Source organism: Acomys minous (genome assembly GCF_964271855.1).
Source record: "Acomys minous genome assembly, chromosome: 17".
Classification (NCBI taxonomy): domain Eukaryota; kingdom Metazoa; phylum Chordata; class Mammalia; order Rodentia; family Muridae; genus Acomys; species Acomys minous.
In genome coordinates this window covers 12313331-12338131 of record NC_140500.1, presented here as the reverse complement: position 1 = coordinate 12338131, position 24801 = coordinate 12313331, and the positions used below count along the sequence as shown (strand labels likewise).

The 24801-nt window shown below is 42.7% G+C and overlaps 1 protein-coding gene across 5 annotated transcripts in view; it reads right to left on the bottom strand.

Annotated features, from left to right (window-relative positions):
* Window positions 1-290: 290 nt before the first annotated feature.
* EPS8 (EGFR pathway substrate 8, signaling adaptor) overlaps window positions 291-24801 on the bottom strand; it is a 174118-nt gene continuing 149607 nt past the window's right edge. For all 5 annotated transcript variants that reach the window (XM_084765399.1, XM_084765398.1, XM_084765400.1 and 2 more), the window contains 6 exons: window positions 23954-24062; window positions 23011-23154; window positions 11858-12080; window positions 5813-5993; window positions 4543-4672; window positions 291-1751 (listed from right to left, as the gene is read on the bottom strand). In XM_084765399.1, the coding sequence (XP_084621525.1) occupies window positions 1638-1751; window positions 4543-4672; window positions 5813-5993; window positions 11858-12080; window positions 23011-23154; window positions 23954-24062 (901 nt within the window). In that variant the 3' untranslated portion in view covers window positions 291-1637. The remainder of the gene's footprint in view (window positions 1752-4542; window positions 4673-5812; window positions 5994-11857; window positions 12081-23010; window positions 23155-23953; window positions 24063-24801) is intronic.

Below are 24801 nucleotides of genomic sequence, written 5' to 3'. Positions count from 1 at the left end.
TGGAAACTTGCTCCCTAAGAAGCTGCTCAGTTTCTGCAGCTGCCCCTACACATCATCCCTTGGACCAGTTATCAATAAACAATGCAGTGCACATGAGTTTTCCCTCTTGTTAGCAACTGCGACTTGATGGCAGAAGGCCTAGATGATAAAACAAGTAGATGGGAAGCAGGGAGCGCGTGAGGGTATCCTAGGTTACTTTCTGCACAGACGCACACTGGAGCCTTCTTTCTGTTTAAGTGGACCTCTTCCCTCGTTCTGCTCAAGGCAAACCGTCTACAACACAAACATCCTTTGTGCCGATGAGATAGAAGCTATTTATTAATATACAGCAAATACTGTTTATTGCAGACTCTTTGCAGCTGACTCATGTGAAAAAGGCACTATGAAAAATTAATGAATCTAGATAATCTCTCTAAATGGATTTATGTTAAAATATACAACATTCTTACATAACATCTTCTTTATATATGTGAAATAATATTACATTTAATGACAAAACTGTTCCCAAAAATAACATTTGTTGAAGGTTAGCTATCTTTCTTCTATCTAGATTCTTTCATGGGGTTAAAGCACATGTAAATTAAGTGTCCCTTGTTATACAGATAAAACACTTAAAATAGCCCAATATCCTTTTACTACTTATATCAATATTTATATCTGAGGCCTTCATTAAGCAAAATACTGTAATAAACACCAAGGTGGGCTACTTTGTTTGATTGTGAGTGCATATGACTTACTCCCGACTTGTGCTTTCTCATATTTAATTACAGTTTACATAATAAGCAAAATATAAACTAAATCAAAGTATAATCTATGCAAGATTTTGCAATCGACAGAGCTGCGAGGAACAAAACATCTTGGGAACGTACGACTTGCATACTCAAGGTCTGGCTACGTTTGAACAGTTCATTCAAATGTGATTTTTAAAACTGTTGGCATTAAGAACTTTAAATAAATGTAAATACACCGTCATTGGGTATGTCAGAGGAGAGACCTAAAGTAAGCAGAGGGTAGTCTAACGAAGCCTCCTCCCTGGAAGACAGACATATCAGTCACTGGAAGCTGAGCAGGCAGACTTTTTCATCAATGGCTCCATCTTTCCCTTGTTGCCATGAATAGATTTGTCACTATAAAATACCCCTACCAAGATCATCAAACAACTGTGCTGGTTAATACAGCAAAGAGAAGTGCACCTTAGGAGAGTGGAAAAATCATTTCCCAAGGTGAAAACAGTCTAAAACTTCTGGGTTTTTTTTTTAAATATTAAATTTTCTTTTAAATCCTTTTAATTACATTTGTTATTTATTTATATATTTATTTATTTACTTATTTATGTGTGGTGGTGAGAGGAGAACTTGCCAGAGCCAGCTCTTTCCTTCCACCATGTGGGTCCAGGGACTCGAACTCAGGTCCTTGGGCTTAGCAGCAAGTATCTTTATTTGCTGAGCCCTCTCACCTGCCCACTTCTCAGTTTTTAATCAAAATAGGCAGCAAGTCCTCTGCTTACTCAGATTATACACTTTTTTTCTTTTATGGCGATAGATTACATATCCCAAGACAAGAGATTTGACGTTCCCTTCAAGGCTTCTTAAAACAAAGCATGTCCGAGGATGCCACGAGTCATGGAGTTGAAGGGATCAGTGGCTGCTTCCTTCATCGAAAGACTCCACTCCCGAGTCACTAGCGGCGGCACTGATCTTCTCCTGTCGTCTTCGCATGATCTCTTGTAACTCAGAGCTTCCGTTATTGTCCTGAAGAATGGACATGGAGCAGGCAGCAGTTACTGGCTGGACCCATCAAATCAAAGGGCTTGGGTACGAAGTTGACAGTGCCACCACCCCACCCCAGCCCGCCCCCACTATTTCTATACGAAAATGGGAGCTTTCCCTCCCTGCCAGGTAAGTTTCTAGACTTCAGTAGCTCATCGGGGAGTAACTAACTCTCTTACCACAAGTTACCATCACTAGCCGATGGTGCCTTTCAATTTAATATAAAGACAGAGCGATAATGCATGCAGAATGTTCTAGACTTGCCAGTAGAAAGAGGGTATATGTGCAAGGAGTCAGCTTTCAAAAAAACATATTTGTGTTTACATATGTACACATGTGTGTTCAGGTACATGTGTGTAGTGTTCGAGTGCATTTGGAGGTCAGAGGTCAGTATTACTGTCTTCTCAATCACCGCTTACATTATTTTTTTTCCTTTAAGACAGGGTTTTACTATGTGACCCTGGCTCAGCTGGGACTCTTTATGTAGATCAGGCTGCCCCAACTTGCAGAGACCCTTCTGTTTCTGCCTCTGCCTCTTGAGTACTGGGACTAAAACGGTATGACATCAGGCTTGGCTCCATCTTAGTTTTTTGAGACAGACTCTGAGCCTAACCCTGAGGCTCATTGGTCTGTTAGCTTGGCCAGCCTCAGGAATCCTCCCGTCTCTGCTTCCCAGCGCTTATGTGGTCATGTCTACCTTTTCCCTGGGTACTCAGGATCTGAACTCCGGTCTTCATGATTATGCAACAGGCACTTTAGCAACTAAGTCACCTTTTCACACCTCCCAAAGACCTGCCAGTCAGACGAGGCACTCATCTCCACTTAGAGATTTTTTCAAGGGCGTCTTCAAAACATACTGTTTCCCCTCAGACAACTTGGACCCTCTCATCGTGCCAGCTTTGCTCACTTCCCCGCTCTCCCTGCAATCCCTAGGTACCCTCTCCTTACTCCCTCTGTTGATGGAAGGTTCTAGTAACACAGGAGAGGTGGTGAGAAACTAAGTGAAGAACTACATCCAAGAAAGGGCAGAAAGGTACCCAAGAAGCACAAGGAAACCTGACATCAGTGTTCGCCGCAGACAACTCCCAGAGGAATGAGACACTGGATGTGGGCAGGGTGGGCAAAGATAGTAACAGGGTGTCCCAGATGGAAGGGATCCAGAAACTTTAGGGATACAGAATTTTCTAACATATACTTGGGAAGTAATTTATACATTTTTAACAAGAGTAGAAAGTATAATGGTAATAACACTGCTTTAGGGAAGACATAATTTTATTCAGGCTCTGTGCATGAAAAGCAATTGCCAAACTCAGATATAATACCTTCCAGATCAATGCAGGAAGGCGTTCTCAGGATAATGGAATTTCTCTTGGTGGAGAACAGTTACAGGGCTATACACGTGAAGCTATGTTATCCCGAGCTATTTAACTGTTCAATTTACATAATAAACCTGCTAGGGATCATTAGCTAGCAACTTCATGTTGAATCCTATGTCCTTTTATTTCAGGCCAACTATAATTTTCACAAAACTATTAACTCTTACAGAGCCAACTGTAACTGCCCAGCTTGAATACCTCTAGCTGAACAGTCGGCCATTTTCTCCCCAGCTGCTATGCAGACAGCTATGACTGAATAATTATTCTTGCAGTTGTATATTTTCTTTTCTTGAGATTTACTTTATCTGTGTGTGTGTGTGAAACAATTTGTCTGTGTGAGTGTGTGTGTGTGTGAGTGTGTGTGTGTGCATATTCACTGTGTTCATATGCAGAGGCCAGAAGAAGTGTCAGACCCCTCAGGGCTGTAGTTAGAAGCATTTGTGGGGTGTCTGGCTGGTTAAGTAGGTGCAGGGACGGGAGCTGTGGTCTTTAGGATTGCATAAGCTTAACTGCTGTCTCCCCAGTGCACAGCTACACAGGTTTAATGACCTGCCTTTATACTCCCATTGATTCTGTGGGTGGATAACGAGGCTTGGGAAACGCACGCAGGATGTTGGTTTGTTGGAGAAAGGGTCTCAGAAGCCCAGACAGTCCTTGAGCACTGTGTAGCCGAGGCAGACAGGGCCAGACAGACCTTTAACTAAACTTTCTGCCTCCACCTCTGGAGTGCTACACTATAGATATGCCATCCCACCACCTTGCCCAAACACAGCTTGGGTTTTATGTATTTTTATTTTTACTTACGTTTTTATGTATGTGGGGACATAAATATAGTTGTCCTTGGAAGCCAGGTCATAGCACCCAACCCCTGAAGGTGGAGTTACAGACGGCCAGGTGCAACCTTTTGTGGGTACTACAATATAACCCAGGTTCCCTATAAAAGGAGGGCCAGCTCTCCAGCACCCCACAACTACAGATTTACTTATTTACTTATTTATTTATTTATTTATTTATTTATTACGTGGACATTTCCAAAATAAATAAAAATAAGAAAAGTAGCCCTATACACTCAAATCTTTATTCACTCAGGTATGAATTTACTTTCTATTAACAAAATTGAAGTTCTTACAGTAGCTCATGCAATTTTATGAGAACACTGTGTTTTTGCTAAATCCTCAGAAATAAAGCTCTAGGTGCACTGAAAGCTAATCTTTTTGAGAATAGTTACTGCTGGTATTAGTGGCAGAGTCGGAAAAACTGAACCAAGTTTTTAATTCATCTCCTCAGTGACAGGAAATTGACTAATGTGGACATGAACCTTGGTTCAGGGCTGCCAGTGACCAGTCCTCACTCTGTCCTAATGCAAACACACGCCAGCTCCACACCATCAGTCTTACCTCCAAAGCAGCTTTCTGAACAGTGATTTGGCTGAAGACTCTGGCACCTTCGGGACAGACAGACCTCAGTTCATCTTTATTGAGAGAAAAGAGCTGTGCTCCATTCAACACCCCGAGGCTATTGACAGTCCTGAAATATGAAGAACACGGGGAAATTACTAGAGTGTTGTAAGCCTTGGCAAGAGAAAGGCTGCTGTTCTGTCTCTCCTTGAAGGTTTTGGTTATGAGCCTTAGTTTAAGACTAACCATCTCTCAAGTTTGCTTGCTCTGCTGCCTGCCTGTCTGTCTGTCTGTCTGTCTGTCTGTCTATCTATCTATCTATCTATCTATCTATCTATCTATCTATCTATCATCCATCTATCTATTATCTATCTGTCTACCTACCTACCTACCTCTGTTTTTTGAGTGTTCCTTTTATTTCCTTTCTGAGACAGGGTTTCATGTAGCTGTTTTAGAACTCTCTGTGTAGCTCAGGTTGACCTTGAACTGCAGGTACTCCACCCCGATCTCCCAAGCGTTGGAATTACCGGAACAGGCCAGTATTGTGTGTCCCTATAGTACTGAGACAAAGGAATGCAAGGGACGTCCATGGCCATGACCCAGAGGCTCCTTTCACATAGGATGACTAGAGAGTGAGCATCTAAGAGGATGCAGTGGGATCCTAATTATCAACTCCCTCAGGCTTCTGTTCCTGAGCCATAAGAGCAACAGATAGCTGTCTAGTAACATAGCAACTGCCTAACAGCTACACTTCATTGTCAGTTATGTCAAGTGAATGACTTTCTAAATTAAGATCCCTCAAACACGTGTTATTCAAATATTTCAAAGTCCCAAATACACACGAACCGTCTACAGTCTTAGAGTAGAGGTACTAAAGCAAGTAACGGTCCCTTTGACTTACAGCTTTTGCCAGATGCTATCCTGCAGCGAGAAAAAGTCTTAGGTTACACCTCCTTCATGGTATGGTCCTGCTAAGACCATCGTCTTACCCTGAATAAGTGACGAGAGAGACTAAAATGCCAGCAGTCCTCACAGCTGGTAACAGCTGTTCAAAAGCCTGGTGATGAACACCAACTACCGGCCAGAAGACGGACTAGCATTAGTCACTTCTGTTTCCCCCAATTCTACCTTCCTCTCCTCAGCTTCTGGACAGTTAGCCTGAACACTGGACAAAGAGTGCCACCTGTGCGCTGACAACTTTTAAGAGTCACGGGTGGCACGTAAGTGACCCAGCTGAGGAGGAGGAACGCGGTCCACACGGGACACTCACACGGGGTTGAATCCCTTCGACTGCAGCCAGGTCTTTACTTCCTCTGGAGTGGAGTCGTACGTGATGTTGATCACTGGGACATTCTGGCGTGGCACATGGAACTTCCTTTGTGCGGCACTGCGCCCGATGGTCAGCCTCTGGAACAGCTCGTCCTGCACCTCTTCCATCTGAGACTTCCTTCCTGTACACCAAAAGGGAGCAGACATGTTCAAACACCTCTCACGTGACGCCCTCCTCTAAACCTCATCCCTAAGCACCCTTGGAGCCCTGTGAAGTTCGTATGTAACCCAGGGTTAGGGTTCCCGCCATCTCCCCTCATTTGTACTTCAACCTGGCATGAATTGCACGATAAATTATTAAAGCGACTGCTTGGCCCTTCTCTTTGCTCAGGAGTCTTCGTAGGCTGTGCCTGAACCTGCTCAGCTGCATCCAAGACAGCAGCTAAGCACCTCATGCTTGATTTACAGTCAGGAGCCCCACTAGGGTTCCCACACCCCTGATATCACTCTACACTACTTTACACCAGTGAGATCTTGTCTAGGCTCTTGCCTAGAAGAGCTTCTGGTGGTCACAGATGGGGACGGTCAAAGGAGGAAGCTGCAGTTGCCATGTAGCAGGCAAGCAGCTGGCACACAACACATTCCACAGTGCCCAAGGCAGCTTCTGTAGCAGTGTGGTTATCAGAGGGCCGAGGTGGTGGCCATGTACAGCCATCTCTCTGTTGACAGTCAGCGCATGCCTTTAATCCCAGCACTCGGGTGGCAGAGGCCGGTGGATCGATGTGAATTCGAGGCCAGACTGGTCTACAAAGTGAGTCTAGGACAGCCAAGGCTACACAGAGGAACCCTGTCTCAAAAAACCAATTAATTAACTAACTAATTAATTAATTCACAGCTTATTCTACAGACCTCTAACCTACCTCTGATCCTCACCCAGATGATTTCACTTCCCAATTTAGGAATAAAGTAAAGGGTGTAAAAGACAGCCTTCAAAATCGCACAGTGACTCCCACAACAGTGTGGTGGTCTCTGCTTCCACACACCCCTCCACTCGCCTCATCCTCTGCTAACAGACCAATTGCAATGCTCCTTTTCATATACCGCAGTTCCGGGGCTCCAAACAACTGTGAGTGATGGTGCTGCCCGGCTGACCTCTGCCTCGTGGAGGAGGAGACTATCTTCCCCTCCTCCAGATCCCTACCCCACCTGAAGTGGTGCTGCTTCCTTGGCGTCTTTAAAGTTATCAGCCATCCCAGCCTCTTTTGCCAGAACCCATCCTTCCCCAGCAACATAGCCACAGGACTCCGCTTTTGGCTCCTTCAGATTCTCCAGCCCTATTTAAAATAGCAATTTCGTTCCTCAGAGCATCTCCAACCCACACAGCTATGTCAGCCTCCAAACTCTCGGCCCCTTCACCAGTCTCCATCAAGACAGTTATTTATCCCCCTCCCCCTTTCACCGGAATGTGACCCTGACGGCCAACACGGTCCTGCTCTGCTTGCTTTGCTCCTGTGCCCTATCTGGAGCAGCGACCCAACAGATATGAATGAAAGGAGGCGGGACTTGCCCTTTTCTCTGAGGCTTTGACAAGCATCACGTTTCAATCATGTTATAACCAGGTCAGGAAATGGAAAGCGCAGAGAAATGATCTGTTTATGTGGTGCTGTCAAGTAGAAGTAGAAATTAGCTGGAGCCTGTTGCTCTGACGTTCAGCCCAGGTCTGTTCTGCCCTCAGGTGGCTGGAACTACCTTTGATGAACTTTCCCACCATCCTTCACTCCTAGCCATGTGCATATGAGCGAGCACGGCATTGTGAGAAAAATGGTAAAATAAATAAATAAATAAATAAATAAATAAATAAATAAAAGAAAACAAAAAAAAAGAAAGAAAAAGAAAGAAAGGGAGATAATATCTCTATGCATCAAAAATTACACATGTGTATTTAGGTATATTGCTATGTTATTGTTTTCTAGAACTCAACTGATATAATCCAGTTAACTAATCATCTGGGCTAGTGGCAATGGCTTCATAGCTGAGGGAGCTTTTTATGTCATTGAAGGAAAGTGTTTGTGTCTTTGGAAAGTAATTTAACTGTGGAACAATTAGTGTTATTAGAGTCTAATTTGTACTAAGGCCTCAAATATACACGAAAGATCATTTTTAATTAGTTTATTTTTGACAATTTCATGTATATATGTACACATACACACGTATAAATAATATCCTGTTCACTTTCATCCCTCTCTCTGTTTATCCCAATCTCCGCCATTCTCCAGTCTTGCAACCATCCTACCTCCAGTCCTCTGCTTTGCTGCTCTGTGGCCCACTTAGCTTACCCAGGGCCACTCCCATGGCCTTGAGCGTGAAGCACTGGTAACTCACCAGAGCTTACAGAACTAACGACAAGCACTTCATCTCCCCCAGAAGCCACTGGCTGCCATAACCGCCTAGAGAGAGGGCCCCTTGCCCATCCGGAAATGTTTAAAAGAGATTAAAAGAAAAAGAAAATTAAAAGAAAAAGAGAAGGAAGAATGTAAGAAGAAGGAAGGAAGGGAAACTGTGGGTGGGTATAAGTAAAACAGTGTGTGAGTTTTCAGTAGCCAACTGCTTTAAGTCACCGCGCATGTGTCACGCAGGAGATAGGTCTGCCTCAAAGTGAGAAAGAGAAAACACCACTACACCTTCCTATCCACTGAAGAGGACCGCAAGGCCTGAGTCAGGCTTTCTCGGGGCATTACAAAGAAATCCATTTCTAGAATGCTCCTGGGTTTTGGTTTCCATCTTCAATGTTCTCTCCTAACAGTGCACACACCTCTTCCCACAGAAACAGTTCTGATTACAGGAGACTGAACTCAAGTCAAAGGGCTCAGGTTTCAAAGGACCGAGGCCGAAGTGCAAAGCGAACTGCCGAGAGCCATCGGCAGGTTCAAAAGTGGCAAGAGGTGATGCTTCCTGGAGCCCTGACAGCCAATCAGAACAGCTTACATGACGCCTGGTTCCAACTACCTCCAACCAGCAGCTCTGAACAGATGGCATGTTCCACTGCGGGATGTGTGTGTGTGTGTGTGTGTGTGTGTGTGTGTGTGTGTGTGTGTGTGAGAGAGAGAGAGAGAGAGAGAGAGAGAGAGAGAGAGAGAGAGAGAGAGAGAGAGAGACTGTTGTGTGTGGAATTCTTTGTGGTATGTTTGAGAGTGTGTACTCTTATGCAGAACAAAGGTCAGCTGTCTTTTTTGCTCACTCTCCAAGTTATATTTTTCAGACCCTGGACTTGCAGCTTGCTGTCATGGCTGGATGACCAGAGGGCAGAGGATCCGCCTGTTTCTGTCTGAATAAAACTCATGGCCGTGCCTGGCTACTTACAAGGGCGCTGGAGATCTGAACTCGGGTCCTTCTGCTTGCATGCAAACACTCTACCCAACCCATCCACAGCCCTTTGCTGACTTGTAAAACAGACATTAGACATCTTGGCCTTGTTCATGGCCATAATATTTGTATAAGTTTCCACTCTCTGGGCCTTTTCATCTTATTTTTAATCAGAAGTTTAGGGAAGGAACAGAGACTATCATAGCAACGAGCTTATCTTGAAAGAAACATGACACATACATTTAGTTATGCCATCTGCTAAATGACCATGAGACAGCCTTGGCCTTTGTTCAGAAAAAAAAAAGTTCCAAAAATGTGCTGTCAAGAAATATTCACCATACACAAAGAAATTAATGTATCTAATGCCAAACTACACTCTTGAGATATTTTAAAAAGGAATTTTACCGGCGCAATTGTGAGATTATATTATGTTTAGGAAACAGCCCATGTGCTAATTTGATTGGAGTGTTTACATTTTACAGGCCCTGTGACCCTTCCACATATGAAAAGCAGACTTGAAAATGATGAGTCTCAATTATCAGGAGAGTTTGCTCTCATGCAAGAATTCAAACTATGACTCTTCCCCAGAAGGTTCTTGAGTTTCTTCAGTTGGGACAAAGAACAGGCTGTTCCAGGCCATGTGCTGTTCCAAAGGGGACTGGATCCTCTGAACTATGACCTTATGCCTGGAACAGCCTGCCACAATGTCAGGGATCGCTGCACTGACGTGTTGGGTAGAGACGTGTGTAAACTTGTGGGAAGAAAGGAGAAAAGAACAGTCATTTCTCAGAGGGAATGTTCCCCAGGGAAATGAAATATATTCACAGAACTTTCCCATCTGAAAACTATTTCTCTGGTATCTTTGACACAGAAAAGTCCTTTTAAAAAATCTCAGAGCCATAAATTTTTTCTCACTCATATACAGTTATTTCTGATAAAGAATTAGTTGCTTTTCAACATTTTCATTTTATTATATTTTATATTTATTTATTGGTCTGTGTATAGGGGTGTGTGTGTGTGTGTGTGTGTGTGTGTGTGTGTGTGTGCTAAGTCAGAGGACGACACAAGTGGGAGCTGGTTCTCTCCTTTTGCATTGTAGGTCCCATGATGGAATTCAGGCCAGATTTAGTGGTAAACACCATTTCCTATTGAGTCACCTTGCTGCCCCTCTTTAACTTTCTGTTGAGGTCAAGCATGACTAAAACGGTGATTTGTGATTTGAATCCTGCATAGGCTAGGCTTCTGTTTATTACCCCAGCAGCTATTTCTGTAACAGTTAAGGAGTAATACATGTATGTTTCCTCTTTATTATTTTTAATTTACTGGGAATGATAATGAATGGGCGCATGTAGCCATGAGCCACTGGGGAACTATGACGTCAGCTATGATGCTAATAGTTCAATATAGGTCCCTGGGTATCAAAGATGAGATTCTATTATAAGACTAAGCTTGGAATCATTCCTCTTCTGACAATATAAATAATGCTGAAGGAAGTGGAAACATATTGGTCATTTATAATAAAAGTAATCTATAAGGAGACAAAAGCACAGAAACTTGGGAGTAGCCATGGGACAGAACGGTGGACATGTTTTCTATACAACATGCCACTTACCTTCCATACACGTTTATCAAACTTCGGATATAGGGAATTCTTTCTTGGTTTTGGTTTTTCCAGGTTCTCTATAATGAGTTACAGTCAAGCAAATTGACTAGCAGTGCTTTGCAAACATAATTAGACATGAAGCAGACATGTCCATAATGTACAAGGTACATCAAAAAACTCTCAGAATTGCCTTTAGCTTGCAAAGTATCTACACAGCTCTGCCCTAGCAACAGAAAAGATAATCCAAAGCTATGGTGACATCTTTAATTTTATTTGTTTTTATGGTGGTTCTCATAGAAACCATTCTCATGGAAAATCCATTTTAATCTGTGAGCATATGAAGTCCAAGGTACATGAAATCTGTGTTAGAAGCAGATTCAAGCTTGATGCTGGCTGCTGATCGCATAAAATAAATGTGTGTCTGTGTCCAAGAATGGCAAACACTAGGGAGCTGACAAAGAGGAAGAAGAAAAGGAGATGACAATATCGTAGCCTACCTTTACTAATTGTTTATTCTAGTCAAAATTAATCAGTTTTCAAGCTCAACATGGCTCACATTTCCAGTTGCCTGCACAATGCAAGATATTGCCAGACACACCTGGTTAGACGTCAGTACAACACCACAGTTGTGACAATCCCCCGAAAGTTCCTCAGGGAGAAGGAGACTGGGCACTCCCCACCCCCATTTTTCCCTTCAGCCCTCACCACCACTATATACTGTTCACATATTATCTCACTGAGAATTCACACTTGTCCTAGGAGACAGATTAGCTTTGGATTTCCCCACTTGCTGGACACTGAAATACACAGACGCTCATTAAAGCCTCACTGTACACAGAGGTAGGAAGGGATGTTTTTAAACTCAATCCCAGGATGCCTGGCTCAAGCAGGTCTGCATTCATCAGCCACGACACAGGAGTATGCGCAGAAACATACCCATAAGAGGGCTGAGATCATGACCTGCTGCTCGGAGAAACTCAAGAGATCTAGAAATCGGGAGGAAATATCCATCAAGTGGCTATTCACAATACTTAACATGAGCAGACCCCGTGGCGCTGGGTTTGGCCCCGGGATACTTACGGTCCACTGGGAGTTGTTTGTATCTCTGGTTGTCTCGCACAATGCTGCCCCCACTGTCACTGGAGCTGCTGTTCTGACGGGTAATGTTTGCTGGAACCTTGGGCAGAGGAACGGGTGCTGGTACAGAGGGTGGAAGGGGGACGGGTACCGGTGCCGGTGTTGGAGGGGGCGACGGGGCAGAAGGAGCATCAGACGACCTGGGACCATACTCCATTCTTTGTTTCTACAAAAAGAGAATAATTAACTTGAAATATATAGGTATGAATAAATATGTACGTGTGTGTGTGTGTGTGTGTGTGTGTGTGTGTGTGTGTGTGTGTGTGTAAACTTAGGCTAGAACACTTTTTTTTTTTTTGGTTTGTTGAGACAGGGTTTCTCTGTGTAGCCTTGGCTGTCCTGGACTCATTTTTTAGACCAGGCTGGCCTTGAACTCACAGCAATCCACCTGCCTCTGCCTCCTGAGTGCTGGGATTAAAGGCGTGTGCCACCATGCCCAGCTCCTGCGTATGTACACTTTTAATACGGTATGACATAACAGTTATTAAAACCATCTCTTAAGTATTCTACATGTTTCTTCAAAGTCAACGTCTGAGTTTAAAGAGTGACGAACGTAAGCACAGAGCGAACACAGTCATAATAATATAAACCAAGAAAACTAAGTTGGGCTTGAACTCGTACATGACTATGATAGGTTAAACGCTGGTGATTTTACAACCTGAATGAATAATAATTTCAACGGTGTTAGAAGTCAGTAACATTAAGCACCACTTACTCCTTGTTTTAAACAGAGGCTAGAGCCAAAAGTCTTTAATTGTTTACAAGGAGTTTTACCTAGTAAATAAAGGGGATATGCTTTTAGAATAAGCAAGTTTAGATTGTTGTTATTAACTTTTTCAAGGTCCAGCCCTTTTTACTACCATATTATTGCTGATTTATTCACATTAGGAAAAAGTCTTTGTTAAAAATGGAAATATGTGGGGGCTGGAGAGATGGCTCAGAGGTTAAGAGCACTGGCTGCTTTTCCAGAGGTTCTGAGCTCAATTCCCAGCAACCACATGGTGACTCACAGCCATCTATAATGTGATCTGATTCCATCTTCTGGCTGGCAGGTGTACATGCAGGCAGAGCACTGTATACATAATAAATAAATAAATAAATCTTTTTTTTTTAACTGAAATATATGGGGCTGATGATTTTAAGGATAAAGGCACAATCGATTCTTTGGGTTGGGGATGCGGCTCAATGGTAGAGTATTTGCCCAAAGTGCAGAAGGCTCTGATTCCACCCTCAGAGCCACAAAAAAGAAAAGAGAATGGAAAAGGGAGTAGGAGGGGAAAGGGGGGGGGGGAGAGACATGTGCGTATGGATTTGTATTTTAAAAGGAAGCTGTGGTAAACTGTACAATTGGCTATGATAAAACAATATGTGTGCATATTTTGTATTCAACACAATATCAAAAACCTTAAATATAGATAAAATAATCTAACAGATAACTACATGTCAAAGACTCCATGTTTTCAACAGGCACATCTTTGCAGAATCAAAGACGCAAAGTTATGATTGAAGTGACTCTTAAATACTGCACCAGCAGAGTTAGCATATAAAATTCAAAAGGGAACCTTTTGGAAGTATGGGTCTTGCATTAGGACAGTATTTACTTTTCACTTCTATGTTGGCCCAAATATAAGGCAATCCAATCCTGATTTTTAAAGAGAGTCTCCCCTGGATTTCCACAGAGATCAAAACCATAAAAACACACCACACATTAAAATGAAATTGTCAGTCACAAAACGACACACCGACCACTGAGGTGCCTTCACAGGAAGAGAACTCAATACCTGTGGAAAGCTGCGTGGGAAGGACCTTTGTTGATGCTTCTCAAAGGCCAATTTATTCACATTAGAAAAAGTCTTTGCTAAAAATGGGAATATATGGGGTGGATGATTTTAAGGATACTGTGAGAAGTTCAAAACACTCATCCACCAGCCGGTGGGAAAATGTAAGGGTTAACATGCAGGGAAGGTAAAAACAAACAAACAAACAAACAACAACAACAAAAAATCTGAGCTGCATAGCACTGCTAGATACCAAGGGGAGGAAGAGACGGGAGATGGATAAGTGACATCCTGGAGAGGAGCAGGTTTCCCATCTTCCCCGCATCAAGTCCTAGAGACACTTCTAATCTATTCAGAGTCAGAAAGCATTGGTGGACCATTACAAGCCCCACAAGATATTTCTCTTATATTTGGGCCAAAAAACATCTAAAGCAATCAAAACAGCAAACATCACAAAAGTCCTACTTAGCACACACCAAAGACACTTTGTATATATACATTTGCCCCCCAGACAAGCATGTCCTCTGCATTTAACTTCATGACGGCTTAATGAAACCAATGCTCCAAAAGTGCCAAATTTTAAATGATTGCTTTTTAAAGTCTATGCCAACAACAAAAACAAATGCTACAAGCTCCGAGTGCCACGATATGATTCATTTTTTCCTGCTTCCATAAAAACAAGAGCATCTACTGTTTTTCTATCTGTAGAATAAGCTCAAGACCCCGCGACAGTGTCATAGTCCTGCCCACCCAGAGAAGGCTCATCAAGTGTTTGGGTACCAGTTTATCCACCCTCTGCCTCTGCACAAGGCAACAGTACCAACAGGCTCAGCCAACACTAGGTCAAAAACTTAAACCCAAATGGAAGCTTCCGGAGCTAGATAAAGACATTTTTAAAAATGATTTATGGCATAAAAATACATTTACTTGCATATTTCCCTCTGTACTCAGCCTTCTCTGCCTGTTCATGCCTCCAGAAAAGGGAATGAGGACCAGATCCTTGAATCAGTGCAACTCATTGTCAAAGTCCCTGAGTCGGGACTGATCCCTTGAAGCAGTTTTATGTCCCTCCCAACATCTCTGTCCCTCTCAATCTACAACCCAGAGCCTGCTCTTCTTTCCCATTCCTATGCTTGGTTTTTCCTGCTGGAAACACGGGTGCAATGACTCCCAACACACCTCAAGCCAAGAAAGACTTTTTCTAGCATAGATCATTTGGAGCCTTTTTGAGGCACCAATCGTGCGAGAGGCCTCGGCCTGTGCCTTTCCCAGGGTTGCTGTGAAATTCCCACATCTCCACAAACCCTTCAGTTCAGGGCACAGCGAGCAGCTGCATCACCTGGTATGGATGGATCCACTTGTGTAAAACACTGTCACTTCCTGAGTCCCATCCATCATCCCTTACAAATGCCAAGCTCCGCTGCAAACAAAGCATCCTTGTGTCTGTCTTTGAAAGAATTTGGTGACTCTGCCTCATAAGAAATGTACTTTCCTACTGACAATTAAGTTGGGGCAAGTCATTTTTCTTTAGGAATCGAAGCTGAGTAAAACTTCTTAAGCATTGAAGTAGCTGGGAGGTAAACACAAGATTCATGTAAATTCCTGCTTGAGAGGGTAATTATGCAAGTAAAACGCAACAAAGCCACTGGCAGAAAACTGTTCTTATATTTTTGCACTACACTAATTTGTACTTTTTTTTTCCCACTTGAAATTTGGCCTCTCTGAAATTCTGCAATGAAAACAGCACAGCTGGAATATTTGGAGGGTGTTAAGTCCAGAAACTGAATCCAAAAAAAATTACAGGAGAAAGAATTGCCAGGAGGGAACGGATGAGTTACCTCTGACAGCTCGCCAAGCAGTTGCTGTTAGGAGGTGGAGCAAACCACATCAGACGAGGAAATTAACACAGGAGACGGAGTTGAAAAAAATATCAATTATAATTTACATCAAATAACAGAAAACATGAGCAAACTGGTTTTTGACAGCAAAATTACCTGCCCACAAGTCAGCCAGCCAAGGAGTTTGTAAACACATAATTAATTCCCACCGCTCCCTACTTATCTTCTGGCTTAACATACAGAGTAAACAGCAGAGGTAGGTTATCCAGTAACAACTCTGAGCATCAAAAGCATTATGTGAAGATATTATGATACAGGCTCATCTTATCGACACCTTAGAAAGAATCCACTCAGAGTCAAGCATACAAAACGTAAAGAAAGTGTGTTTATCAGGACTGGGGTGGTGAGCGCAGAAAGCAGTGTTGTACAGGTCCTGTGACACAAAGCAGCAGATGAGGAGTGTGAACAAATAGAAAAATTGAATGTGCGGTATGAGGGTCATACTTGGAAAAGGTGTATTAGAGTCAGTCAGTCGGGTTTGATGAATAAAGTAGATGGATGGTGGCTCCCCTTGTGGGGGATGGGCAGCTGTGTGAAATGATACGCTCATTCTTTTCCTTTTGTGATGATTTTTCTATTATTGTCTGTGCACTTTTAACACACACACACACACACACACACACACACACACACACACACACTCAGGCTTATTCAACCAAAGTGATAGCCATCTTCGTTTTAAAGCCCTGCCTCTAACTAAAGGGGCAGGGTCCTCTATAAACAATTTATAGCAACTTTCAAACAGAGTATTAAACAGATGCTAGCCTGGCTAAAGGATATGGAAGTGATGTCAGCAAGATGGCCGTTCTCTGTCCAGCAGTATTTCAACATTGGAACGAGGCAAGATTGAGACGGGCTGAAATTGATGCTGTTGGAGGTTTAATAGTCACCTCTAGAAAAATTCCCAACTTCAGTTTAACAGTATTCAACATGTGTATAAAGGGTAGGTGAATTTTATGACTTCCTCTAGTTCATAGCCCAAGTACACGGGAACTGAGAAAACCAGGATTCTGTCTCTACAGGCACACAGCTGGCTCGTGACAGAACCAAGGCAAGAATCCTCACCAAGCGGGCTTTCCCATAATTCCACAACAGCCAAGGAACAGAGAGATGGAGAGGGGTCTGTTTACAAGACCTGACAATGGCTGGACACGGGTCATTATTTTATTCCTCCCCTCCTTGATGGAGTAAGAAAAACTACAGAAATAATAAACATATAAACTCAATATTTAATAATATACAAACTTTTTTTTTAAGCCTGGCTGTGGGTGTATTAGAAATAAGAAAGGGAGGAAGTCACTTCTACTCCTCACACAGCAGGGGATCCATGGGAAATGGGATGACCAGTGCTAGCCTAGGAATGAAGTAAAAACACATTTTTAAAAACTTTGTGTAGCAGTAGATTTTGGATGGAAAAGGAAGGAAGGAGTCATCTGGGGAATGACCAGACAAGAGACAGCAAAGTCCTGGGGCATTGTACAGTTTAACAGAAAGGCAGGCCACTTTTCTGTGTCTATCACATAGTCACAATACACACATCCTCAGACACACACTCACATGGGCATAAAACACACATACACTCACACAGTCACAACACACACACACATCCTCAGACACACAGTCACATAGTCAACAACACACATATCACAATACCCTCTCATAGTCGTAACACACACATTCACATACATGCACACTTTTGTAAATTCTGGATCATATCTGTTCTCCTTTATTTTTAAAATGCTGACAAAGCCTTGGGGAGCACATAGGTGGCAATCTGCCTTTGGAGAGCTGTTAAAAATGACTCCAAATGTGAGAATTATTAAATAACCTCCCAGGGACTTCAGGTGCCATCTCAACACCTACTCTCTGCTGCTGCAGGTGTGTGGACCCCTGTTGCCTGAAGAGAATCTCGGATGAAGGGTTTGCAACAACAGGCTAGAGCTTCCTTTGAGCATTGCACAGGAAGTGCTCCCAGCATTCTTCAGGACCAGAAAGGGAAGGGGAAGAAAATGAGAACTACATATGAAGTTGAGAATTGATCTTTCAAGGTCTTTAAAATTTTGTATAGGTATTTTGATAGGGATTGCATTCAATCTGTAAATTGCTTTTGGTAAGATGGCCACTTTCACTATGTTAATTCTCCGGACCCACGAACAATGGACATCTTTCCATCTTCTGATGTCATCTTCAATTTCCTTCTTCTGAGACTTGAAGGTTTTTTTCATACAAGTCTTTTACTTGCTTAGTTAGTTACACCTAGCTACTCCACATTACTTGTGGCTATCGTGAAGGTGTGGTTTCCCTAATTTCTTTCTCAGCATGACTGCCATTTGTATACAGGAGGGTAACTGGCTTTTTTGAGTTGATTTTGTATCCAGCCACTTTGCTGAATGAAGGTGTTTATCAGCTGCAGGAGTTCTCTAGTATAATTTTGGGGGATCACTTATGTACACTATCATATCATCTGCAAATAGGCATAATTTGACTTCCTCCTTTCCCATTTGGATCCCCTTGATCTCCTTTTGTTGTCTTATTGCTCTACCTGGACCTTCAAGTACTATGTTGAAGAGATATGAAAAGAGTGGGCAGCCTTGCCTAGTCCTTGATTTTAGTGGAATTTCCTTGTGTTTCTAATTAATTTGATGTTGGCTACTGGATTGCTGTATATAGCCTTTATTATGTTTAGGTATGTACCTTGTATCCCTGATCTCTCCAAGACTTTAAACATGAACTGGTGTTAGATTTTGTCAAATGCTTTTTTGACATTTAAGGCAAGAAGGCCATGAAGGTTAGCAGATCTGGACCCAGAGGTGGGAGGCACGGCTGTACAAACTGTTGCACCAACCAAGGACAATATATGCAGTAAACCTAGACCCCCTATTCATACCTAGCAATGGACAGTTCATTCTCCACAGTTGTGGGTAGAGTGGGGACTGACTCTGACATGAACTCTGGTGTCCCCTATTTGACCATTTCCCCTTGGTGGGGAGGCCTGGTGACATACAGAGCAAGGGGAAGCAGGCTGTCTGGATGAGACCTGATAGGCTATGACCCTATCATAGGGGAGGAGGTCCCCTTCTGTCACAGACCTAGGGGAGAAGAATAGGGTGAAGGAGGGAGGGAGGGGGGGATCAGGAAGATACAAATGAGGGGATAACAATCGGGTTGTAATCTGAATAAATTATTTAAAAAATAATAATCCCTGATCCAAACTACCAGAAACACATTACAACCTGTGTATTGAGCACTTTGACTACTTGTCTTAATAGCTAATTTGCTTTCCATTTTCTGGAGAACATCACGATCTAAGATGTGAACATGGCAGATAGTCTCTCATAACTTGACCTGTTTACCATCTATAAACTAGAACCAGCCTATAAAACTTTCCCTGTGGCCAGCATTGACTCTGAAAGGAATGTTGCTGCAAGGGCAAAACGCTTTCTTACCTCAGAGATGCCTATTTCATGAAAATAGAAATGAATTGATTTTAAAAAGACTATCAATCTATAGTCAGAATTTGTAAGCAATTTTATAAGGATGCTTCATTATGAATAAATATTTTTTATTTAAAAAGAAAAAAAGAAAAAAATGAGAGCTATAACTCCCATTTAATGGCTGTTACACAGAGAAACTTTGTCTTGAAAAAGAAAAAACAAAACAAAAAACAAAAAACCAACCAACCAACCAACCAAACAAACAAAAAAACCAAATCAAACCAAAACAAAAAGCACCCAGTGAGTGAAAGAAGCTGCACAGAAGCATCCAATTCCTGGCATTCACAAAATGCCCACTTTACCAGTCCATCGCATATATAAAAAACCATATATAAAGTTTTCCTAAAGTATTAAAAAGTAAAAGTACATATACAATGCAAGAAACGAATATGCTAGATCAAAGAAGTCATTCCAAAACCGGTGACTGGTCAGATTGACAGTTCTCATCACAGTGTATGGGAGAGGTGTTCTGAGATGTGTCCCTGTAAGCTGCTTATACAAAAAGAGATGGTCACCTTTCCTGAACCATGCCTGGAATAACAGAATATGTCCACAAGGCTGAGTCCCTGTCCTGGCTTCATGCACTTATTTCTCCTTTGCCCTATGTGACGTGGACCTGCTTTCTCAGCTGTTGTGGGATCTCATCGAGACCGTATGTGTTGAGAGTTTAAGGAATGCTGGGCCCACAATGCTACTGCCCACTGGCTTTGTCCGTTTCACTGCCACCATGTAGCTGCCTTTAGTGATTATTCAGTATGTCTTTGCTGTGGTACAGCCCAGAAATCTATACACTGTAGCCCAGGCTGGCCCAGAACTCACTTTATAACATAGACTGGCCTCAAATTCCAGAAATCCTCCTGCTTCAGCCTCCCACATGTAATGATGATGCTTCCTGCATTACTGCATCTTGATTTACTTCAAAATTTTATATCATTGGGTGGAAGGGACAGTGATGTCTATGGAGGGGTGCCCAGGAAAGGACAAAGCCACAGTGACCTGGAGACAGGTGTGATGCAGGCTTCTGTGAGAAAGTCACTAAGTGCTGCTGGCCTTCCTATTGCCCTTCTTACCAACACCAAGACCTGGACAAATACATCCTGATGAATGGATGGCAAGGAGAGTAAGACATGAACCCGAAGACACGTGGGTTCTACATGGTGAGCGGCTGCGCATCCTGAACCCTACCACCATGTCGTGGAACCTTGTCATTCTGAAGGGACTGCAGGTCTTATCAGATGTCTGAGATAAAGGCCTCTGTACTGCTGTCGTAGAGATATATAGTTGCCTAGGATACGCTTTTGAGGGTTGGTCTTTCCTGTCCTATTCCAGTCTTCTTTCAGAACTATTACAAGTTCATTAAGAACAGGAATCCCTTGAGAGAAGCAGTGATGTCATGGCAGGTAGGTAAGGACACAGTGGTTCCATGATGACAAGTAGGTACGGACACAGTGGTGTCACAGCAGGTTTGTAAGGACGCAGTGGTGTCACAGTAGGAAAGGACACAGTAGTGTCATGGCAGGTATGTAAGGACGCAGTGGTGTCATAGCAGGAAAGGATACAGTGGTGTCATAGCAGCCCAGAGTTCCCAGGTGTCAAAGGGGTAGAGAGTTTTCAATATGCTCCAAGGGTTAGGTCCTCACTCTAAACTCTACACATACAGAGAGCTGGGTGGAGGGGAGAGGAGGGGGGGGGGACAGGAGAAGAGAGGAGGTAATGGGGAGAGGGAGAGAGCACACACCCACAAGCACTTCCACACACATTTCTCCAGAGAGATTGTGGAAAAGTTCAAAAGGGGAAACAGCCAAAACATGCACTCCTCCACAGCGACCACAAGGCTCTATTTACAGTGTCAACATTGACTCCTGGACTTGTAAGTGCTTAAAAGACAAAGTCTTGGTTGTACCAAGGTTGACAAAATATAAGATGAGGCTTTGTGAAAGAACGAAATCAGGGAGAATGGAGAATGGGTGTGTGTGTTCTCTCTGAGAACTATTTTTGCCTGTAGTGTGTACTAATCATTTGGGTTTATTTTAGCCAGAGGCAAGCTTGGAAACAGGAAAGTCAACACAGATTGGGGCAGGAGTCACAGCTGCAGTAAAAGGCAAAGAGTGGACATCAGGTTCCTCGTTAGGGCGTCTCACTGGGGACAGATACTCAGAATGCACACTACTTGCCAGCTTAATTAAGTTAACTTATTTTTAATTTATCTGCTCCTAGGAATCATGCACACAAGCAAAATTCAATTTGAGTAATTGTTCTTAATCTGTAAACTTAAAAACTCTTGGATCTGTTTGCCCGTGTGGCTGGAGGAAAGCCTTTGTAAACAGTGCATGCTACAGTTTATCATTAGAGTATTTAAGAACCCATACTTCTCAAAGGGCAAATACTCCCTCTCAGGCACACAATTCAACCATATATGACATCACTGTTAAGGATAAGATAAAAAAAAAACCCTTCAGGAAAGAAAACGGAGGATTAGAGCTCATCCTCCTGAGAGAAGCCTCATTATGCCACGTGACCACATCTCACACACTTAGAAAAGTAGGAACTCAGGGAAAGTAAAAGCCATGGCAAACTAAGTCAGAAAATTCACTGCAAAAATCCACGGGAAGCACAGCAAACCATACCTTGAATAATTCAAATTCCTTCTTTGGCATCAAAAGCTAATGACAAATGATTGGTATAAGTAAGTACATATGTCATGTCAGGAAAAAAAAAGCACAACAAACAGACTTCTAATGCCTACATCGCTTCACAGCACTGAGATGCAACAACAACAATAATATCAATGATTGATTTTATTTTTCCTTTTTCTTTTTGAGGCAAAGTCTCACAGAGTTCAGGCTGTTCTTGAACTGACTTTGTGAGCCCAAGATGACATTAGGTTCCTGATGCTCCTGCCTCTATCTGTCAAGTGCTGGGAAGATCGGTACGCACTCTACATACAGTGATGAGAATTCTTTATGTCAAACATTTGCTTGGCTTGTGGCTTCTAATGAGGCCAAATCCCTCTTGGATGGGGCAAGGGTCTGCTCTATGCTTGAGCGTCACTAGGAGTTCTGAGGGCTCAGATTCCTCAGTGTGGCAGCCGGCATAATGACCTCTCCCCGAGGCCTGGACACCTTGTCTTCTTCACGCTTCGACCTGACCGACATGGAACTGCTTTACAGTATTTCCTGTGTAGCTACTACATGATTCAGCAGTGCTAATGAAATCGCAATAAAAATGCAATCAGGAACGGTGTGTTTCTCCACATTGAGAACTAAGACTTCTTCCCTAAGGCATGGAAAAGAAGCCACTCAGGTTCAGAGGTCATGCATGGAGAGTCTATCTGAGCTAGCTCTACTGCAGGACCTCACTCCTGAGAGCCAGCAAGTGAATACAGCTGCCACAACGGATGAGCTGACCCAGCCACTAAAATCCTGAAACAGTGGTGTGTGCGAGGCTCAGGAAGGCCTCTGTAATCAGAGGGAGAATCTGTTCTCTCTTGTCTATGTCATAGATACATTGAACCTTAATATAAAGAAAGGAAAAAAAAACACTATAGCACCTGGACATGTGTTGTGTGTGAACTGAAGGCTGGCCAGAGACTGAAGACAAAGGCTGTCAAGGATGGAGTTGGACTCTCCTACAAGCTTCATGCCCACATCAATGAGGAAAGAGAAAACAATTATCTATATTTGTCAGAAATATTATAAATTGGTTTTTTAAAAAAGCATTCAGAAGAGCAGTAACTTATGTTGGACACCACCAATCTCCTTAGGAAATGAATCAGAAAAATGTGTGTAACGACCATCTCCACACTGCTTTTCAGCTGCTCTCAAAAGCATAATCAATTAAACCTCAAAGTGATTAATACACGAAAGGTACTTAATTCCTGTTCATGGAAACCTGTAAATATTAACTTTGCCCAGAACCCAGGTTACCTGTATGGTATGTGTGTATGGGGGGTCAGCACGCCCCACTCCGGATTCCGGGGGCCTCACGATATCCAGAATGTTATTTGGCACAAACCCAGAGTCCCCGCTGGCATTCCGAACTTTCCACCACTGTTTTCTATCATCAAGAATCTGTCATGATGCAAAGAACAAAAGAGCAATTTCTATAAGAAAGCAAACTCAGGGACAAAGCTCAACTTTTATTTCTCAATCTTAATCAAGAAAATTCTTTCCTTACTTCTGATAATGAACTAATATGAACATGTGTGACTGAAATCTGAGGAATTACACTAAGACTTCCAATTATTGATATTTGTGTAAAATAAGTTCTGTGACAAATCTATCCCAAATATATACTATGTCCTCAAAACGTACTGCCTCATTTGAGGTACACAAAGGACAACAAGATGGCCATAGAAAATTCTGTTGCTTCCATTTGTGGGCTAGAAAGGAAAAATATATGAAAACCATTTTTAACACTATGTATTGCATATATTCAAGGAAATGAACTTTAAACTATCAGCTAAGAAACACTACCCTCAATGTGATTACCCAATGGGGTGCTGGTGACATTTATGCAAGGAATCTCAGAGAAAGAGGCAATGTTTTCTTTGATTACACTGCCATGGTTCATCTCCACTGAGTTTATAACTAGCCTTGCTTCCAAAATGAATAAATCCCAGAAGAAAGAAAGGACAATGCAAGCCAAAAGCATCCACCTCCCTCTTCCAGCATGTTCTATGTATCTCTTATTCTGGGGTCTGATAAACTAAGTAGATAACACTTATAAAGAGATACAGATTCCCAGGAGGTACTGCGTCCAAGAGACCAATCTCTTGACCCCTGTTTCCCTTTCAGAAGGTTCAGATACATATTAGAAGACGGCAGAACTTTCCTTTCTTAGAGGAGTAAGAGCATGAAAACCAATTACCTCTAAAACATCATCCTTCATGACCGAGAGCTCGCTGCTGTTCCGCGCCACGAAGTCATACTTGGATTTGGCGTATTTCTTGGGTTGTGTTTTGACTGAGTCATAATTCCTATAAAAAGAAAGGAAGAACTCTGTCATGCTACTAGTTCTTCTAAAGCCCGAGAACTGAAGTAAACACAAGGGCCGTCCAGCCCTTTCAGAAAGCCTCCTGACACTTAGACAGGAGCTCAGTCTGACTATTTTTACATAGTGTGAGAAATAAAAAGAACCATAGGGTTCTTACTATTAAAAAGAACAAACTGGGGCTGGAGAGACGCCTCAGCAGTTCAGAGGGCACTGCTCTTGTAGAGGGCATGTGTTCCATCCACAGTAGCCACATTGGGTGCTAACAGCCACCTGTAACTGCAGTTTCAGAGGATCTGATATCTTTGGCTTCCATAATTGGGTGGGATGGGGGGGGGGGGACAGGCAAGCACACAAAAATAAATAAATGGTTTTTGTCTTGGTTTTAGAATTACTGCTCAGACAAAGGAAAATAATGTGAAATCCCAAGGATAGGTGGTCCTGAGCGAAATCTAGGCTCTAATCCTGTAAACTATCTATTAAATATACACAGCAAAGCCAGGCTTGGTGGTGTATGCCTAGACTCCCGGCCTGTGAGAGGCCAGGGCAAGAGGATCAAGAGTCATCTTGGGCTACACATCAAGTTTGAGGTCACTCTACACTGTGCGAGATCCCATCCCAAAAAGGATGGAAAAGAGCACATGGGATGTAGTGATCACATGGGATGTAGGGATCACATGGGATGTAGTGACCACATGGGATGTAGTGATCACATGGGATGTAGA